General features: G+C 46.0%; 1 protein-coding gene across 1 annotated transcript in view; it reads left to right on the top strand.

Annotated features, from left to right (window-relative positions):
- Tnks (tankyrase) overlaps positions 1 to 19,707 on the top strand; it is a 334,637-nt gene that overhangs the window by 37,083 nt on the left and 277,847 nt on the right. The window contains exon 4 of the mRNA XM_084591573.1: positions 11,085 to 11,179. Coding sequence (XP_084447699.1) covers positions 11,085 to 11,179 — 95 coding nt within the window. The remainder of the gene's footprint in view (positions 1 to 11,084; positions 11,180 to 19,707) is intronic.

The following is a 19,707-nucleotide window of genomic DNA, read 5'->3' on the forward strand; positions in this document are numbered from 1 at the left end:
TTTCTGTTTTCGCTGAAGGGTTATTGGTCGAAGCTTTGATTGATACAGGGGCTGCAATTTCTGTTATTCACGCTGATTTGTGCTACTGCTTACGAAAAGTGACGACATCATATATGGACCTGAACTGCGTGGAGCCAATGACGTTCCTCTGCGCCCTTCAGCAAAGTGCACTGTGCGAGTTGTTATCGACAGCGTCCGCCGCCATGTGCAGTTTGCTGTGCTCTCACCTTGTGCGCATTTGATGATTTTTGGATGGGATTTTTTGTCAACTGCTTCAGCGTTAATTTCCTGTGGCGACCGTGTCATATGACTGACAGTGGTTTTGCATCTGACGTTTCTGAACGACATTATCCCCTCATTGCCGCAGTCGATACTGTTTTGCCTCCTCAGTGCGAAAAACTGCTTACCGTTGTTTCTGACCACATCACTGATGGAGACGTATTCATCGCACCATCTCATCGTTATCTTGCACGAGGCATCGCCTTCCCGTCAAGTCTTGTCCGGTTCCGTAATGGCTCAGCAACAGTAGCGGCCACTAACACTTCACATGAATCCCTCGTGCTCCCAAAAGGAACTTCTCTGCCTTGCATGTTAGATGTTCAACCTTTGTTCCTGATGGTGCTCACCGCCCCTCTGCCTCAGCAGCGAGTTTCGACAGACGCCTTTCTACTGTTCTCTCAAAGACTATTAATCCGAACCTCACGCCTAACCAACGTCACGAACTGCTGACATTGTTTCGACATCACCAAGCCATTTTTGATGCCACTTCCCCACCACTGGGACTAGTGTTGCACACCACCGCGTAATTTACTGAAGGTAATTCTATTGTTCGCCGACGGCCTTATCGGGTTTCTCCCTCTGAAAGAAAAGTTATTGAAGAAAATGTAAATGGACATGCTCCGTTGCAATATTATTCGTCCCTCAACTAGCATGATCCTCTCTAGTCAGTTCAGGCGTTCAGTCGTGTCCGACTCTTCGTGACCCTATGGACCATGTCACGCCACGCTTTCCGGTCTCTCACTATCTTCTTAACATCACATAGCTTCATCTGCAATGCCTCGAGAATGCCATCTAACCATCGCGTTCGCTGCCTACCCCTTCTCCGGCGACCCTCAACCTTTCCCAACATCAAATCTTTCTCCAGCGACTCCTCTCTTCTCATCAGATGACCAAAGTAGCTGAGCTTTAACTTTAGAATTTGACCCTCCAATGAGCAGTCAGGGTTTATGGTCGACAATATCGACTGATTTGATCTTCTGGCAGTCCAAGGAACTCTTAAGAGTCTTCGCCAGCACCACAATTCAAACGCGTCAATTCTTCGGCGGTCAGCCTTTTTCACAGTCCAACTCTCGCATCCATACATCACAACTGGAAAAACCATAGCACGGGTTATACGGATCTTGGTTGGCAGACTAATGTCTCTGCTCTTTACTAGGCGGTCAAGGCTAACCATTGCTCTCTTTCCCAGAAGCAGGCGTCTCCTAATTTCATGGCTGCAGTCTCCTTCCGAGGTAATCTTGGCGCCCAAGAACAGAAAATCTGTCACAGCTTCCACTTCTTGTCCATTCATGCTCCAGGACTTGATAGGGCAAGACGCCATGATCTTCGTCTTTTTAATGTTCAGTTTAAGCCCAAACTTCTCACTCTCTTCTTGTACGCGCATCAGAAGTCTCTTGAGTTCCACTTCACTTTCTGCCATTAAAGTGGTATCATCCGCATATCTAAGATTGTTGATACGTTTTCCAGCAATCTTCACTCCAGCTGAAGACTCGTCCAGACCGGCCTTCCTCATGATGCACTCTGCATATAGGTTAAATAGGCAGGGCGACAGTATGCAGCCTTGTCTCACCCCTTTCTCAATCGGAAACCAATCAGTAAGACCATGCCCAGTTCTGACAGTGGCCTCTTGCCCTTCATAAAGGTTCCTGAGGAGACAGATGAGGTGAATTGGAACTCCCATCTCTTGGAGAGCTTGCCACAATCTGCTGTGATCTACGCAGTCAAACGCTTTCGCATAATCAATAAAGCAGAAGTAAATGGGTTTCTGGAACTCTCTTGCTTTTTCCATGATCCAGCGAAGGTTGGCTATTTGGTCTCTAGTTCCTCTGCCCTTGCGAAACCCAGCTTGCACGTCCGGAAGCTCCCGATCCACATACTGCTGCAGCCTACCTTGCAGGATTTTTAACATCACCTTGCTAGCATGCGAAATAAGCGCAATCGTGCGGTAGTTGGAACAATCTTTGGCACTGCCTTTCTTTGGAATGGGGATGTAAACTGACCTCCTCCAATCCTGTGGCCACTGCAGGGTTGTCCAAATCTTTTGACATAATGTATGCAGTGTGTTAACAGCGTCGTGGTTGAGGTTTTGAAGCAACTCAGCTGGAATGCCATCAATTCCGCTAGCTTTGTTCTTAGCAAGGCTGGCTAAGGCCCATTCAACTTCACTCTTCAGGATGCCCGGCTCGAGATCAGTAATCACAACCGTCTTATGTTGGGTTTACACAATCGGGTCCTTCTTGTACAGTTCTTCTGTGTATTCCTGCCACCTCTTCTTTATCTCTGAGGCTTCAGTGAGGTCCTTGCCTCGTTTGTCCTTTATCACGCCCAGCTTAGCACAGAAGCTTCCTTTGATATCTTTGATTGTCTTATACAGAGCTCTTGTGTTCCTTAATTGGCTGTTGTCCTCAACTGCTTGACACTGTATGTTCAGGAAGGCATTCTTATCTCTCCTTGCTATTTTCTGAAAATCCGCATTGAGAACCTTGTATCTTTCTCTTTCCCCCATACCTTTTGCCATCCTCCTTTCCTCAGCTATTTGCAAAGCCTCTTCAGATAACCAGTTTGCTTTTTTGCATTTCTTTTGCTTTGGAACTACCTTAGTAGCAACTTCTTGTATTATATCACGAACATCAATCCACATCTCTTCGGGCTCTTTGTCTTCTAGATTTAATTCTTGAAATCGATTCCTCACTTCCACAGCATATTCTAATGGAATCTGATCCAGATCATACCTGAAAGGCCTTCTAGTTTTCTGCGTTTTCCTCAATCGAAGCTTAATTTTGGCAACAAGAAGCTGATGATCGGTGCCACAATCGGCCCCAGGCCTTGTTTTTACTGCTTGTATAGCGCTTCTCCATCTCTGCCGGCAAATAATATAATCGATCTGATTCCTGTACAGACCGTCCGGTGAAATCCATGTGTACAGGCGCCTCTTGTGCTGTTGAAAATGAGTATTCGCTATGGTCAGGTTGTTTTCTTGACAGAACTCTACTAGCCTCCGCCCAACTTCATTTGGCTCACCAAGACCGAACTTGCCTGTAATTCCGGATATTTCTTCACTCCCGACCTTAGCATTCCAGTCTCCTATGAGAAAAACGACGTCTGATGATGGGGTGCGGTCTAAAAGGCATTGTAGGTCCGCATAAAATCTCTCAACGTCAGCTTCTTCAGCAGCAGTGGTCGGTGCATAGACTTGGATAACTGTTATGTTGAAAGGGTGACCTTGGATCCGAAGTGAAATCATTCGGTCGTTTTTGGGGTTGTACCCTAGCACTGCTTTGCCCATTCTTCTGTTTACTATGAGAGCGACCCCATTCCTTCTCTTGGATTCGTGCCCACAATAAAAGACATAATGGTCGCCGGAGTTAAATTCTCCCATTCCGGTCCACTTGAGCTCGCTGATACCCAAGATATCAATGTCCAATCTGTCCATTTCTCGCTTGACGATATCCAGTTTACCTTGCGTCATAGATCTTACATTCCATGTTGCTATGTGATATATCTCCTTGCAACATCGGACTTTCCGGTCGCTTCCCGACACATCCACAACTGAGCGTCCTTTTGGCTTTAGCCCAGCCGCTTCATTCGTCCTGGAGCTACTAGGAATCGCCCTTTGTTCATCCCCAGTAACATGTGGGACGCCTTCCAACCTGGGGGGCTCATCTTCCGGCGCCATATCGATAATGGTATTGTGACTGGCCATAGGGTTTTCTTGGCAGGAAATACTGGAGTGGGTTCCCATTACCTTCTCCAGTGAATCACATTTTGTCAGAACTCTCTGCCGTGACCTGTCTATCTTGGGTGGCCCTACACAGCAGAGCTCACGACTTCATCGAGTTTCGCAAGCCCCTCCGCCACGACAAGGCAGTGATCCATGAAGGGGTCCTCTCTAGTAGTATTAGTTAAAAGGACGGGTCGTACGCTTTTGTGCACTCAACAAAATTACCCGCAAAGATGTATACCCGATGCCGCGAATTGATGACGCCCTTGACTCTCTTCAAGGCGCTGAATATTTCTTGACCTTGGACCTTCATTCTGGTTATTGGCAAATACCTATGCACGAAGATGACAAAGAAAAAACTGCTTTCGCAACTCCCGATGGACTTTACAAATTTAATGTTATGCCCTTCGGCCTTTGTAACGCACCAGCGACATTTAAAAGAATGACAGATATAGTTCTTCGTGGACTAAAATGGAGAACCTGTTTATGTTACTTGGACGACATTGTTATCTTTTCGTCAACTTTTAATGGCCATCTTACGCACCTGAATGAAGTTCTCACATGCCTCGCTTCAGCAGGCCTTCAACTCAACACCAAGAAGTGCCACTTTGCACAGAATGAAATTAAAATATTGGGATATCTAGTTAGTCATGATCGCATTCGTCCAGACCCTGAAAAAATCATGGCAGTCCTGAATTTTGCTCGTCTTCAACGGACTGCAGATTTGCGCAGTTTTCTTGGCCTGGCATCCTATTTCCGCCGCGTTATTAGACATTTTGCAACTATTGCTGCTCCCCTTCATGAACTACTTAAAGCACGCAGCGCTTTCATGTGGACTGCACTGTTCGAAACTGCATTCAAGAACCTCAAGCACGCTCTGACATCCGGATCCTGTTCTTGGTCACTTTAGCGACACCGCTCCAACCATCCTGCACACTGATGCCAGTGGTTGCGGTCTCGGCGCTGTACTTCTACAGCGCGACACAACTTTCCGTGAGAAAGTGATTGCCTTCGCCAGCCGGACCATGACTCCAGCTGAGCAAAATTATACCATTACCGAGCAGGAATGCCTTGCCGTCGTCTGGGCAATTCAGAAATTTCGTCCTTATCTATATGGTCGCCACTTCACAGTTGTGACCGATCACCATGCTCTTTGCTGGTTGTCTTCGTTGAAAAATTTGACAGGTCTACTTGGTCGTTGGATTCTGCGCCTACAAGAGTACCAGTTCGACGTCGTTTATAAATCGGGTCGCCACCACCAAGATGCTGACACGCTTTCTCGCTGCCCACTTTCGCCATCAACCTGCAGTTTTTCTACGCAGTGTGCTTCTTCCTCTGACCAGAGCTGATTCTCTCTTCCTCCGACGTATATCACTGCAGTTTCGTTTGACGCCTCTGACAAAAAACACGCTCTCCGGTTGCAGCAACTAGCCGACACCTACCGCCGTCCCATCATCGACCGCCCTTAATGGCGCTTTGAACCCACCTAATGCTAGGCTCCGCCGGCAGTTATGCAACTTTAAGCTCGAAGATGGCATCCTACTCTGCTACGTGTATTGCCCTGAGGGAACCCGCTGGATCCCATTCCTCCCGTGTGTGCTTCGCCCAATTATACTAGCGGCTACACGATGACGCTACGGCAGGTCACCTAGGTTTTCACAAAACCTACGACTGCGTGAAGAGACGGTTCTTCTGGCCTGGCCTGTTTTCCAGTGTAGCTAAATACGTTGCTTCCTGTCCCCTGTGCCAATGTCGCAAATAGCCGACTTCTCCGCCTGCTGGCCTCCTACAACCCCTTCCCTGTCCAGCCACACCATTCGAAGTAGTCTGCATCGACTTATATGGTCCCCTGCCTCTCTCTGATCGGTGAAACCATTGGATCATCACCTTACGCGCTACGTGGAGACAGCACCTGTGCCCACTGGCTTGGCTCAAGAAGTTGCAAAGTTCTTTTTGCGATATATTGTATTGCGGCATGGCGCTCCACGGGTGCTCCTAAGTGACCGAGGAACGACTCTCTTATCAACAGTCGTTGCCGAAGTTCTCCACGCATCATCCACCCTTCACAAGACCACTTCAAGCTACCATCCTCAGACAGAACGATTTCATCGCACCTTATCAGATATGATTTCAATGTACATCACACCGGATCAATGAAACTGGGACACTATTTTACCGTTTGTCACATTCGCCTATAATACAGCAGTACAGCGGACAACCAGTTACTCTCCATTTTTTATCGTTTATGGCCGCCCTCCCACCACAACTCTCGACAGGTCATTCTTCTCTACGTCCGACTTCCTCCACATCAGTACCTGCCCAGTTCGTATCTCGTGTGGCCAGATGCCTTCACCTTGCTCACCTCAACACAAGCCTGCCAGGAAGATCACGAGAGTCACTACGATTCTACTCATCGTGAGGTATCCTTCCGTCCTGGCGACGAAGTACTACTTTACGCACCTCTCTGCACCCCTGGCCTTAGTGATAAATTTCATCACCACTACCTTGGTCCATACACGGTCATCGCCCAAACTTCCCCAGTGAACTACAAAGTGAAACCTATTCATCGCCCAGCTGATTGACATCACCGTGGCACTGAGATAGTTCATGTGTCTCGTTTGAAGCCATTTGTGCGCCGTGATACAGCAGTTGCTTAGGAGCGGCCAGGCTGGCCGCTTCCGACCCCCCGGGGAAATTGTGTGAGCCTTCCAAGGATCTTCTTTCGCGTGTACATACCATCGTCATCTTCATCATCCCGCGGCGCCACCGGTGGCGCACGCCTCGGTTGTCCATCAGAATAAACGGCAGACACGGCATCCCTTGCCTTGCCATCTCGACCTTGCCGTCTCGACCTGGCCTTCTTCCACAATATTGATAATTCGATGTACATAAACCGGCTTGAGACGTCGCTTGCGATCGTGAAAAATGATACCATATTTGTGGCATAATCAACCCACTTTAATAATGAGCCCACCCTCCACTTTTGCCACCGAGAATTTGAAAAAAATAAAAATTGTAGGGGTTTAAGCATGACTTGAACCTAGTGATAGAGCAAAAGCTCTGAGTGTTGCTGTGATTTTTCTGCAGACACCTGGATTTAATGTGCCGCTGTCACTACAGGTCCATTCGATTCACTTGCACCATGTGAACTGGTTCACGTGGTGCTGCATTTCGCCATTCGTTTTAGCTTGCAGCATGGCGCCCTGCGTACTGCGCTGTTATTTTCAAAAAGTGCGGACGTCGTGCAGGTCGAGTTCACGAAAAGTTCAGCAGAACTGTGCATCTCTTCAGCGGTCAGTGCCAAAATGGTGCAGCTGCTGCTGCCGCATGAAAGCAGACGACAGCTTGCATGACGATGGCTTGCGAGTTGTGATAAACAGTGAAGCGACCCTAGTTATTTCACTCGTCAACGAAAACGGTGCCCGTGTTCCCCAACGATGACGCATACTTGAAACCATGTCTAACAAGTAAGCACGTGCATGCGTTATGGTTCATGCTGACTTCAATAGTTATTGAAGTTGTTTACGCTTCGTGCCAGCTGCCGCATGCTGCACATGCATTGAGGCTGCTTCGTGTCAACGCTTCATTGCGATGTGCTATTTGAAAATTGATCTTATTCAGCACGTTAGCGCCGGTTGATGTGAGGGGCAATATAATTCACAGCTAGCCGGTCACATGAATGTGGTTGGCTTTTGTACATATATGCATCACATATTCATGAATGAATGAATCCTATCGCCTGCGTATATGCCGCTCAAATCAGCGGCGCTAATCATCCCAAACATGAAGATTTTCAAATAGCAAATCGCATTTATAACGTCCGCAGCCACCATAGCTTGGGCTACACCGCAAGGCAGCACGTCGACAAGGATATACGACTCTCGGAAAAAAAAAAAAAAAAAAAAAAATGAAAAAATAAATTTGCCGCTTCTTAATGTTCACAGCTGCCATAGCTTAAGCTACGCCGCACGTTCAGCACGGCGACAAGAATAGACGACTCTAGCTAAAAAAATCTGCCACTTAACATCTGCAGACGCTATCTTACGCTACGCCGCACGTTCAGCGCAACACAAGACGCGCGTCGCACGTCACCTGCCGCATACAGAGGGCTCACAACACACACTGGAGAAAGCGTTCGACGTTCTGTCTGCATAGTGCGTGCTGCTGCGGAGGAAAACCCGGAAAGAGAGAGGAAGGGGAGAGAGAAAGCTCGGCAGAAGAATGGGCACACCCTTGCGCTTCACTCTATTGCGTTGTTTTCCTTCTCTCGAACACCACGGTTGCATTGGCTGCGTCTGCTCCGTACCAAAACCGGTTTCCTCTGGTTCCTTCACGTACACGCCTTGCAAACGTCACGTGCTGGCGTGCGGCAAACGATCACTGCAGATGCGTGCGCCTTTGGGGAAAGGGCGTGGCGCAGCTCTAGACCAGCCGTCGCCGCGCTGTTCTATCTCATTCCTTCCGCGCATGGCTTGAAAACATCATGTGGCAAAGAGCCGAGAGTGATGTGATCGTCTTTAGGGAAGGCACACCTTCCAGTGCGTGGTGCGGAGTTCGATATATCGAACGACCGGTGAAATTGGAGTTCGATATATGCATGGGATTATCAAAAGGATATTTCGTGAGTTCGATATAAGCAGAATTCAAAATATTCGGGTTCGACTATAGTTACAGAACCTGCAGCCAAGGAATGCAAAACACGGGTACCGTCTGAGGCATTTAACTGGCAGTGAGAAAGGAATAGCGTTTTTTTTTTAGAAGGGAGCCCTAGAAAGACTGCTTGTTAACTGTAAATTATGGCAAACACTCCTGAAATAAAAAGACTATGCATACACTTACTTATGCATAAGTGATATTTTATAGAGATCTGGTCATGTGTTGGGATGCATAGATAATGGAAAGGCTTCCTTTCAGGATGGCACTTGAACTCGCTTGATGCGATTTTCAATGCCAGGTTAAAATTATAAATCCTCGTTTCATCACTGTTGTAGTGCTTGATTCTTACAATGTGTGGTAAGATCGTTTAATTTGCACTATAATATCATGCACATTTTGCACTCGTTGATCCCCTTTTGAATTCAATATATTACATATCCGTCTCCTTTTTAAACGGCCTGCCTTTTCAATAAAACAAATTCAGTAAAATAATTTGAAATAGGTTTACCCAATACAGTGAAATTTCGTTACTACGAACACCACATTAACGAATTTTTATCAAAGCCTCAGCAGATTTACTGTTTTCAATGTAAAACTGTTTCAGAATTTTAAATATCAAAATAGCATATATTTCAGAATAACGTATGTATTTTAATTTTCTTTCTATAATCTAGAAACATGAATATAACGAATTCATCTAAAATTAACACCGCCGCAGTTTGCAACTCTCGTGTGAAAATAGAAAGTGCCATGGCTCGTAAGCTGTATCTATCATCATTAGCATATCTGGTGCCAGCTCATAACGCCCCCACAAAGCTGCAATTTATTACGCAGTAGCGAGCAGGCCTAGCCGCCTGCCTTTTTTCCTGTGTTGTGGGCCATTCGTCGGTTGGCCGTTCATGCCATTGTCGCACGTGGGACGTTACTTTTCTTATTTTTTTTGTCACGGATTATCTTATTGTAGAGTTTGTGCAAAATCTGAGGGTGATTGCAGCCAGCGAAGTGCCGAGAAGATAGGAACGCAGCTTTCACTGAAAGAAATTGACGCAGGAAAAAAAGCGAATCGGCCTCTGCAGACAGCTAGAGCATTGCCTTATCGACCGCTGCGATCATTTTGAAAGACCGAGATAAGATTTTCAAGCTTCAGGGAGCACTGAAGATGAGGTCATTAGAACTCTGATGTGTTTTTGCGTATGGACAAAGTCCGTACCTGCATCGCTCGGTGCAATCGCGTATCCGATGGGGTGTTGCGCAAAGGAAGGTGTATGTGCTGTAGTGGTGTAATGTAGTGCGCGGTCATGTTTGTTGCACGTGACAGAAGAAGATAATTGATTTCTTCAAATAAATCAGCTCTGGAGTTAGTGCAACATTTTTATTTGATGTTTTGCCTGTTTACACATGTGCTTACTGCCAAGGTACGTTATTTTCATTCCTAGGTTTGACCACTGGCTTATAATCGCAGATTTTTCATTACAACTATATTTCAAAATATTGAAGGATTTCGTGCGGTCCCGTGGGACTTGTTATATCGATATTTGACTGTACTGGCATTTAGTTGTTGCCAGAGAACCCACTTGGCACCTGTTGCTATATGGCAGGGGACAGCATGTTAGTCAAATTCTTTCAGGGGATAGGAGCACAGAATGAATTTCATTATATGCTTGTCTTGTGTGTTGAGCAGTGGAGCAAATCACACTTAAGGCATAGTATTGTATGGTGGAAATGATTGCAGCTGATTATAGGCAAGCTAGCCATTGTGTAAAGGGGGGGGAGTGTAAAATGCAGCTGCACGTTTTGAGAATTCTGATATTCAGTGATTCAAGTGTGCACAGGCTGTAGGTAAAACATGCCGAATATTTTTTTTTGCAGTAGTGTTTGAAATGCTGATGTATTCGATGGTTTGCAGGCTTCTCCTCATAGCATTCGGAGAAGTGCAGACAAGATTGCTGATGACATCACAGACAGTATAGTTCTAATATCCGCTGCTTTCACCCACACCCTGTGGTGTGTTGTCAGATGCTGTCAAACAAGGTTCTCAAGGGTTTACAGTGGCGTTGTCTTTCTCCTCCTTCAAAGAAAGCATGACAGTGTGCCAGTATCATTTATAGTGTCATCATATGCTCCTCGCCGGGCGCAGTGTCCTGCAGAGAAATCCTGAAAGTTGTAGCAGTTTTAATTGGCCATTACGTCATCATTTCAAATGCTAGCCCAAACAGGCTTTGCTAGGTTTGCCTGCAAGCTGCATGCATTTGGTCCATTTCAGCTCATCAACTTTTATAGCCTCTGCAATTGCCCTGTAGTGTCTAGTTGTTAGTTTCTGTAGTCACATAAATGGTGTAACCTGTTGCATAAAAATCGTGAACACTCTCTTTTTCATTCCGTGCTCATAGGTTAGGTTTGCTAATTGGGGAATGCTTATTGTGTGCAGTCAACACCACTCCACCTGGCGGCAGGCTACAACCGAGTGAGAATTGTCCAGCTTCTCCTTCAGCACGGAGCTGACGTTCATGCCAAAGATAAAGGGTAAGGCTGGTCATTTGGTTGGCACCTTGTGATCTTCCATAATTATAGCGCTGTAGGTCCTGTACGTACAGACTCAGCAGTGATATGGCAGTTGTGAGAGCATTCTTGTGCGCCATCCTGTGCAACAAGGGCAAATAGCTGCTATGAATTTTTGCATTTGTAGTTAAACCTCGTTAATATGCTTTTTTTCTTTAATGTGTAATAGGGCGTTTATTGACGCTCAGATGGAGAGCTGTGAGGACAGGACCTTGCAACGGCGAGCCCAGCGTACTTCTTCTTCGTCGCACAACGCACAGGTGCATGTCGATGGCGATGACTATCACAGTACATTTTCTTGAGGAATTGAGGACTTGAGGAATTCGAAACAAGCGCAGTTCTTGCCCCCGGAACTGCGACTGTTAGTTTCCCTCAACGGTGCTGGTAGAACGTCGCAGCATTGGAGAAAGCGATCGGCGCCGAGGAGAATGTGATCGACGAGTGGTATAGGTTTGGCGATCTTGTGGGACAAATTGAGAACCGGGCGGAATCATTTGCGAGCGTGAGTCGGTATCGTACGGGTAAAATCGAATGTCAGGCTGTGAAGGTTGGAGGCGCTGGCGACAAAGGCGCGCAACATGGCCCGGCCGACCGCAGGCATAGCAAATCGGAAGGTTGTCCGTAGTACGCCAAGGTTTCATAGGATGTGGGCGGAACCTTGAGGGTGGGGCTTGAAACGAAGGCTCAGCATGCGGCGGTGAACGGTAGGCAGGGACCTGCACATAGGAGCCAGACGTGGGCGAAGGTGGTGGCCTAGCCGTTACTTGGGCATACGTGAGAGGTGCCGTCACAGGCGGCACCACGGGGTTGGACGGCAAGGCATCAGCGACGTGTTCTTGCACGACACGGCATATAGCAGGGGCCAAAGATGGAGCCAGTTCAGGAACGAGGCGGCCCGAGTCTTGAAAATGGGGAAGGAGTGAGATTTGACGTGCGACCTCTTCACGAATAAAATCTTTGATCTTTTGATTCAGCGGGCTCCCTTCAGAAGTTGGCGAACCACCCAGGGCTAATGCGGATACACCTTCGTCGCACACACTGGAGCGGCGCCTAGAAGCGCGCCGCTTGCGGAGCTCGTCGTAGCTCTGGCAAAGCTTCACGAGTTCACTAACGCTGGTGGGATCTTTCGCTACCAGCATCTGGAAGGCGTCCTCAGAAATGCCCTCGAGGATGTAGCGGATTTTGTTTGCTTCCGGCATGGCCGGGTCGACTCGTTTGCAGAGATCAACGACGTCTTCTATGTAGCTGGTAAAGGTCTCATCAGCGCGCTGAACACGATCGTGTAAACGTTGTTCGGCACGAAGCTTACGCACTGCCGGGCGGCCGAACACTTCCGCGAAATTCTTTTTAAATGTCGACCAAGATGACAGGTCAGCCTCATGGTTGCGAAACCAGAGGTTCGCCACGTCCGTCAGATAGAATATGACGTTACTGAGCTTGTATGAGTCATCCCACTTGTTGCAGGTGCTTACTCTTTCATAGGATGACAGCCAGTCGTCGACATCTTGATCGGCCGTGCCGCTGAACAGGCAAGGGTCACGCTGGCGCATGACGCCAGCACACATGATCGTGGGTGGAACGGCCGGCAGCGTCGAAGTGTCTTGCATGGCGGTCGTAGAGGGTAGTGTACGGTTTCGCAGTTCCAGTTTGGGTGGGATCGTTTCCGGCACCTCCACCAATTGTAATAGGGCGTTTATTGACGCTCAGATGGAGAGCTGTGAGGACAGGACCTTGCAACGGCGAGCCCAGCGTACTTCTTCTTCGTCGCACAACGCACAGGTGCATGTCGATGGCGATGACTATCACAGTACAAATGTTAAAAAAAAAAATTATATGGCAAGCGTATCAATCCAAGTATCTGATTTTGAAAAATGCAACTGCTGAATCAAGTGCAAAACCACTTTACTCTTACGAAAGTGTCGATTAGCATTCATTGGCATAAAGTATAAGCAGCTGTTTTTTTTAGTGCTATAGAATTCAGTCCCTGTAAGAGATAACATTTTGAAAAATGTGACTGCTGAATCAAGTACAAAACCACTTTACTCTTACGAGGTATAAGCAGCTGTTTTTTTTAGTGCTATAGAATTCAGTCCCTGTAAGAGATAACATTTTGAAAAATGTGACTGCTGAATCAAGTGCAAAACCACTTTACTCTTATGAAGTATAAGCAGCTGTTTTTTTTTAGTGCTATAGAATTCAGTCCCTGCAAGAGATAACATTTTGAAAAATGTGACTGCTGAATCAAGTGCAAAACCACTTCACTCTTCGAAGTATAAGCAGCTGTTTTTTTTTTTAGTGCTATAGAATTCAGTCGCTGTAAGAGATAACATTTTGAAAAATGTGACTGCTGAATCAAGTGCAAAACCACTTTACTCTTATGAAGTATAAGCAGCTGTTTTTTTTTAGTGCTATAGAATTCAGTCCCTGCAAGAGATAACATTTTGAAAAATGTGACTGCTGAATCAAGTGCAAAACCACTTCACTCTTCGAAGTATAAGCAGCTGTTTTTTTTTAGTGCTATAGAATTCAGTCCCTGCAAGAGATAACATTTTGAAAAATGTGACTGCTGAATCAAGTGCAAAACCACTTAACTCTTACGAAGTATAAGCAGCTGTTTTTTTTTAGTGCTATAGAATTCAGTCCCTGCAAGAGATAACATTTCGAAAAATGTGACTGCTGAATCAAGTGCAAAACCACTTTACTCTTACGAAGTATAAGCAGCTGTTTTTTTTTAGTGCTATAGAATTCAGTCCCTGCAAGAGATAACATTTTGAAAAATGTGACTGCTGAATCAAGTACAAAACCACTTTACTCTTACGAGGTATAAGCAGCTGTTTTTTTTAGTGCTATAGAATTCAGTCCCTGTAAGAGATAACATTTTGAAAAATGTGACTGCTGAATCAAGTGCAAAACCACTTTACTCTTATGAAGTATAAGCAGCTGTTTTTTTTTAGTGCTATAGAATTCAGTCCCTGCAAGAGATAACATTTTGAAAAATGTGACTGCTGAATCAAGTGCAAAACCACTTCACTCTTCGAAGTATAAGCAGCTGTTTTTTTTTTTAGTGCTATAGAATTCAGTCGCTGTAAGAGATAACATTTTGAAAAATGTGACTGCTGAATCAAGTGCAAAACCACTTTACTCTTACGAAGTATAAGCAGCTGTTTTTTTTTAGTGCTATAGAATTCAGTCCCTGCAAGAGATAACATTTTGAAAAATGTGACTGCTGAATCAAGTACAAAACCACTTTACTCTTACGAGGTATAAGCAGCTGTTTTTTTTAGTGCTATAGAATTCAGTCGCTGTAAGAGATAACATTTTGAAAAATGTGACTGCTGAATCAAGTGCAAAACCACTTTACTCTTACAAAGTATAAGCAGCTGTTTTTTTTTAGTGCTATAGAATTCAGTCCCTGTAAGAGATAACATTTTGAAAAATGTGACTGCTTAATCAAGTGCAAAACCACTTTACTCTTACGAAGTATAAGCTGCTGTTTTTTTTTAGTGCTATAGAATTCAGTCCCTGTAAGAGATAACATTTTGAAAAATGCGACTGCTAAATCAAGTGCAAAAGCACTGTACTCTTACGAAAGTGTCGATTAGCATTTCTTGGCATGAAGTATGAACAGCTGTTTTTTACTGCTATAAAATTCAGTCCCTGTGAGAGATAACATTTTCTTTTGCTGATGTTAGTGGCAGGCCAGTATACCTTCCTCATTGTTTCCAGATGCTTTTACAGTAGAACCTTGTTGATACTTTCCCGGTTCATAGATTTCCTGTTTCTTACGTTCAAAATCGCTACAGTCGAACCTCGTTATAACGAAGTCTCATTTTGCGTGGAAATTCGTTCGTTATATCCGATATTCGTTGTAAAAGTACACACAAATTCCTACAAAAAAAAATTCTGTTCATAAACCCAAGTAAAGGCTACCCTAAAATGGAAAGCACAGAGCTGAAAAAAAAAAAAAGCATTTTTTTTTCCTTTAAAGCGTGGTATAAGCACGCGAAACCTTACCTTTCATTTTGCACTGGCAAACAAAAATGAGCACACAAATCGGGATTTAGGCCACGCAGAACTGATTTATTTAAAAACCGACGTAATCTTCATTTGGCGGCACTTCACACTATTCGATAGAATAAATTTCTCAACGAAATCGACACTGTGCAGCGCTTTCCCAATGTCAGCTGATTTGGCCCCAGGTAGGTTCTCAAGGTACCTTCTCAATTTCCTCGCCATATCGGCGGCCCCTGTGCTGCTGAGAGCTCGCTCTTCGCCTTCTTCTTGACTCTCATCGCTGCTCGTAGCATCATCTGTAGGAAGCAGCTGATCGACAATTTCTTGGTCGGTCAATTCGGGCGCCACAGCCAAGTTGTCATCGGCAGCAATAAAGTCCTCGAACGTAACATTCGGAACCGCCAGTTGACGCCATGTCGTCTCGTCGAAATTGTCCGCTTCACCTTAAAGAATCGTGGGCGTTGTTGGGCTCAGTCTCGCTGGTGGATGGGGCTAGGCCAGCATCAACAAAGCAATTTCTTATTGTCGACTGTGCCACTTGGTTCCATGCACCGTACAGCATGTCCAGCGTAGTTTTGAGATTTATGGCCGTTGATATGCCCCTGTCTATTTCAAATACGAGCTGCGTAACCAATCGCTTTCGGTAGCAGCATTTTACTGAGCGAATGATGCCCCTGTCTAATGGCTGCAGCACTGAGGTCGACCGCTTCAAGTGGTACAGACACCTTATGGGCAGAGCAGTTGTCCAATATAAGGAGCACTTTCCTGCGCTGCTCTGCCATGTCTTTGTCGAAGGCCTTCAGCCATGCTTCAAAGAGTGAAGACGTCATTCACGCCTTTTTGTTCGAGCGATAGTCCGCTTGGACATTCCGGGCGTTGCGCAGGCACCTGGGGCGAGCAGATTTACCAATAACAGTTAGCCGCCTTTTATCTGACCCATCCATGTTGACACAAACAACAACGGTGACGCGGTCTTTGCTTTTCTTGCCTCCTCGGCACAGTTCGGTTTTCACAACGAGTGACTTTTCCGGGAGCAGCTTAAAAAGCGCAGTCTCGTCCACGTTGTAGACATCGCGCATCTCGTAGCCATCCAGTTGCATGCGGAAGCTTTCTGCCCACTTCTCGCAGTTCTCTACATCGACGGCTGCTTCTTCGCCCGACAAGGTGTGGCAAACAATCTGGTGGTGGTCTTTAAATCGCTGCAGCCAGCCACTTGCATAAAAATCATCCTGGCCTAAGACGCAAGCGAGACTTCTTGCCTTCATTTGAAGCACGGCACCAGACACAGGCAGGTTGCGCGCTCTAATGTCCTTGAACCACGCGAACAAGGCATCTTCAACATCCTGGTGGTGACGATGCCTGACGCGCTTCCTGTCGTTCTTCACGGCGCCTGCAGAGTGCACGTTTTCTATCTTCTGCCTTGCGCTCAGTATGGTTGACAGAGTGCTAGGCGCAACGCCGAAGTCTGTGGCAATCTCTTTCTTCTTGCGCCCGCTGTCGACCGCCCTGAATATTTTTATCTTTGTTTCAAGAGAAACTGCTTTGCGTTTCGGCGCCGCCATGCTGCAAGACGACGGCACGACCTCGAGGAAAGTGAGCACACGCGCGGGTCGGCAAAAAGTAGGGGCAGGGGCACGCGGGCGGTAGTTCGATCACGTGCATTTCACATGCCAGGCAGCCGTTGATGCTAGATTCACTCGCGGTCCCTAGATGGCAGGGTGTGCGAAAGCGCGGGTGATTCAAACACATTTTAGGTGGAGGCGACGCAGGCGGTGGTTCGATCACGTGCCGGTCACATGCCAGGCAGCCGTTGATGCTAGATTCATTCGCGGTCCCTAGATGGCTTGGCGTTCGAAAGCGCGGGTGATTCAAACACATTTTAAGTGGAGGCAATTGATAAAACCGAAGTTTAGCGTTTTGAAAAATTTTTTATTTTTTTTTGCTTCTTTGCGGATTTTGAGTCGTGTGAATACGAAATATGCTTCGTTATAACCGATTTAGTGTCAAATTTTCAGTTTTTCATTTCGTTATACAGATAGAACTCCCATAGAAATAAAGCACAGCCAACCAAACTTTGCTTTTACTTCGTTATATCCGATAATTCGCTGTATCCGTGTTCGTTATAACGAGGTTCGACTGTATTAGTAAAACATCTCCCGTAGAATTACACTATTTTACTCTCTGTTAATACATTCCCGTGTAACACGATTTTTTGGTTACTGCGATCGAAATTTTGACAGACGATGGTCATATAATACGTTTTGCGATCAACCGGACTTATGTAAACGAGCACTTCCGACATGAAAACGTGAAAAACTGATAAGCAGCAATCATTCGCTGCAGTTGCTTTCCTGCGGTGGCTATGTGCAACATGGCGAAGCATCAAAGAAAGCCATCGGGCCAGTATATACGAAGCGCTCATTCCTGAGGAAACACCACTTCATGAGGAGAAACGCGGGGGCTTCTTTTGCGGTGTCTTAACGATCTAGGGATGAACAATTTGAAACTAGAATAACAGCAAAAGCTCGTTAAATCGAAATGGCGCCATGACCAGCGTGGCGGCTGCTGCTTGCTCTTCTTTTCTGCACAACCTCCGAAGCTTGCAACTAAATACATGTTAAATCGACCCCTGGTAATTCGGAAATACGGATAAGTATTTTTGTTGGAGCGATCCCAGTTAACGCCCATAAAAGGCTATATGACGTCGGACAAGCGCTATGGGTTTCCAAATAGAATACGAAATCATTACGCGGGAAGAACTTTTTTCTCTTTTTTTTGTTTGCGATAGTCGTCCATACTTCCACACACGTCATCAACGCGTGCATGTGGTCAGTCGTGATCATGATGCTGCCTTTAAGTACCATTTGCTTCAAAAGGCATTTACACTAAAACGCGTTCAAATGATTGTGTGTGTAGTAGATGGGGCTGGCCCCAAACGCGATATGATGAAGTGAAAATGAGGCCTGCACAACTGGACGGGCGCTGGCACTCGGCACGCTGGCAGAATTGGTCGCGAGGACATACCGTTGCGCCACCTCTCAAAAACGCCCGCATGACAAAGAAAGTGGGATAACTCACGTTGAACGGCTGCTGTAGGATGCTTTCCTGGGCAGTTCAGTTGCGCGTTAGCATTAAGTTAATTTATTTAATATATACCGCAGTCTGGGCCTGTATAAGTTTATTTTGAGGTATGTGACTCGTTCATTTGGCAAAAATGCAATTCACCGAGTCCGAGTTATCGAAGTTGGCGAGCTATAAAAAAAAAAGAAAAAGAAGCTACCACACAACCAGTCACATGTAAGCAGTCAGTGCACAGGTAATGGGATTCCTGTGCAAGAGCAGAGGGCTGTCAGGAGCCTGACAGATGTTGAGCGCCTTCCTATAGCGCCGGTGGAAGTGGCACCGTTCGCCTGCTCCCTTGAATGTAGTAGAGCAAGCAAGTTTGACTGCGGGGATGACATGGACTAAATGTTTAGCAAGTGTGAAGATGTGTGTTCCACGCAGCAAACTCTTGCGCACTGACTACTGCCATTGGCACTCTTGGTTAGAGCGGATATTTCTTTTATCTGCGCTCAGTAGTTTTTTTCTTTTCTTACGCATAACTCGATCAGCACATCACAACATGCATGCTATGTGCTATCTTTCGTTTATTCACGGTCTCTGTCATTTGAAATTACTACAGAACTGGGGACGCTGCCTGAGACAACTCACCATGCATACCGCGGCCCGAGGCGGCAGAGTCTTCTAGTTAATTTCAGTAAAACTTCAGAGTCAGCACGCTCATTTAAAATAATTTGAGACCTTTTGGCTTTCGCACGATCCCTCCTTTCTTTAGGAGGGTATTGCTCCATGAAGAAGCCGGCATAATTTCCATCCATCCAGCAATAGTATCGTTAGCTTCACAAGTGATAAGTGCAAATTAAAACGCGCGCGCTATTTGTTCTTTTGCTCACCGAACTTTTAGTGCTACTCTATAGACAAAATCTCGCTCGCTGAAATGTTTGTAGCACACATCATGAGAATGATCACTATCTGATTTGCCCATTCAAATTTTAGTTGAGGAAAGAGAATTCTGTAAGCTTATGTTTCGGGTAGCAATGGGAGCTCGTGCCGGGCTCCCTCGATTACGTCCGGGTGCAGAGCAGCAACGGACCTTAGCAAGTGCTTAAATAAACTTTAGCAGCCTCAGTAATGATGCAAGGTCAAAAATAGCTTTTAAAATGCACAAATTCAATCGAGCGTCTGCTTCAGTAGCAGTAAGAGAAGTCACGTGATCCTACTTTCTGCCCTAGGTCGACACTAGTGCCATTCGCTCCAGTGGTGGCCCTTGCGCCCAATACCATTTTCTGCTATTAGTTCACATAATGAATTGGTGCGCGACCATATGTATATCCGAGAAGTTTAACATGAGCAAGAGCATCCTTAAGGGGAGACGCGGGTCTTAAAACGGTCGAAAATGGTCAAAAAGTCGATTTTGG

Source organism: Amblyomma maculatum, chromosome 1, assembly GCF_055883805.1.
Source record: "Amblyomma maculatum isolate TAMU_Amacu chromosome 1, ASM5588380v1, whole genome shotgun sequence".
NCBI lineage: Eukaryota > Metazoa > Arthropoda > Arachnida > Ixodida > Ixodidae > Amblyomma > Amblyomma maculatum.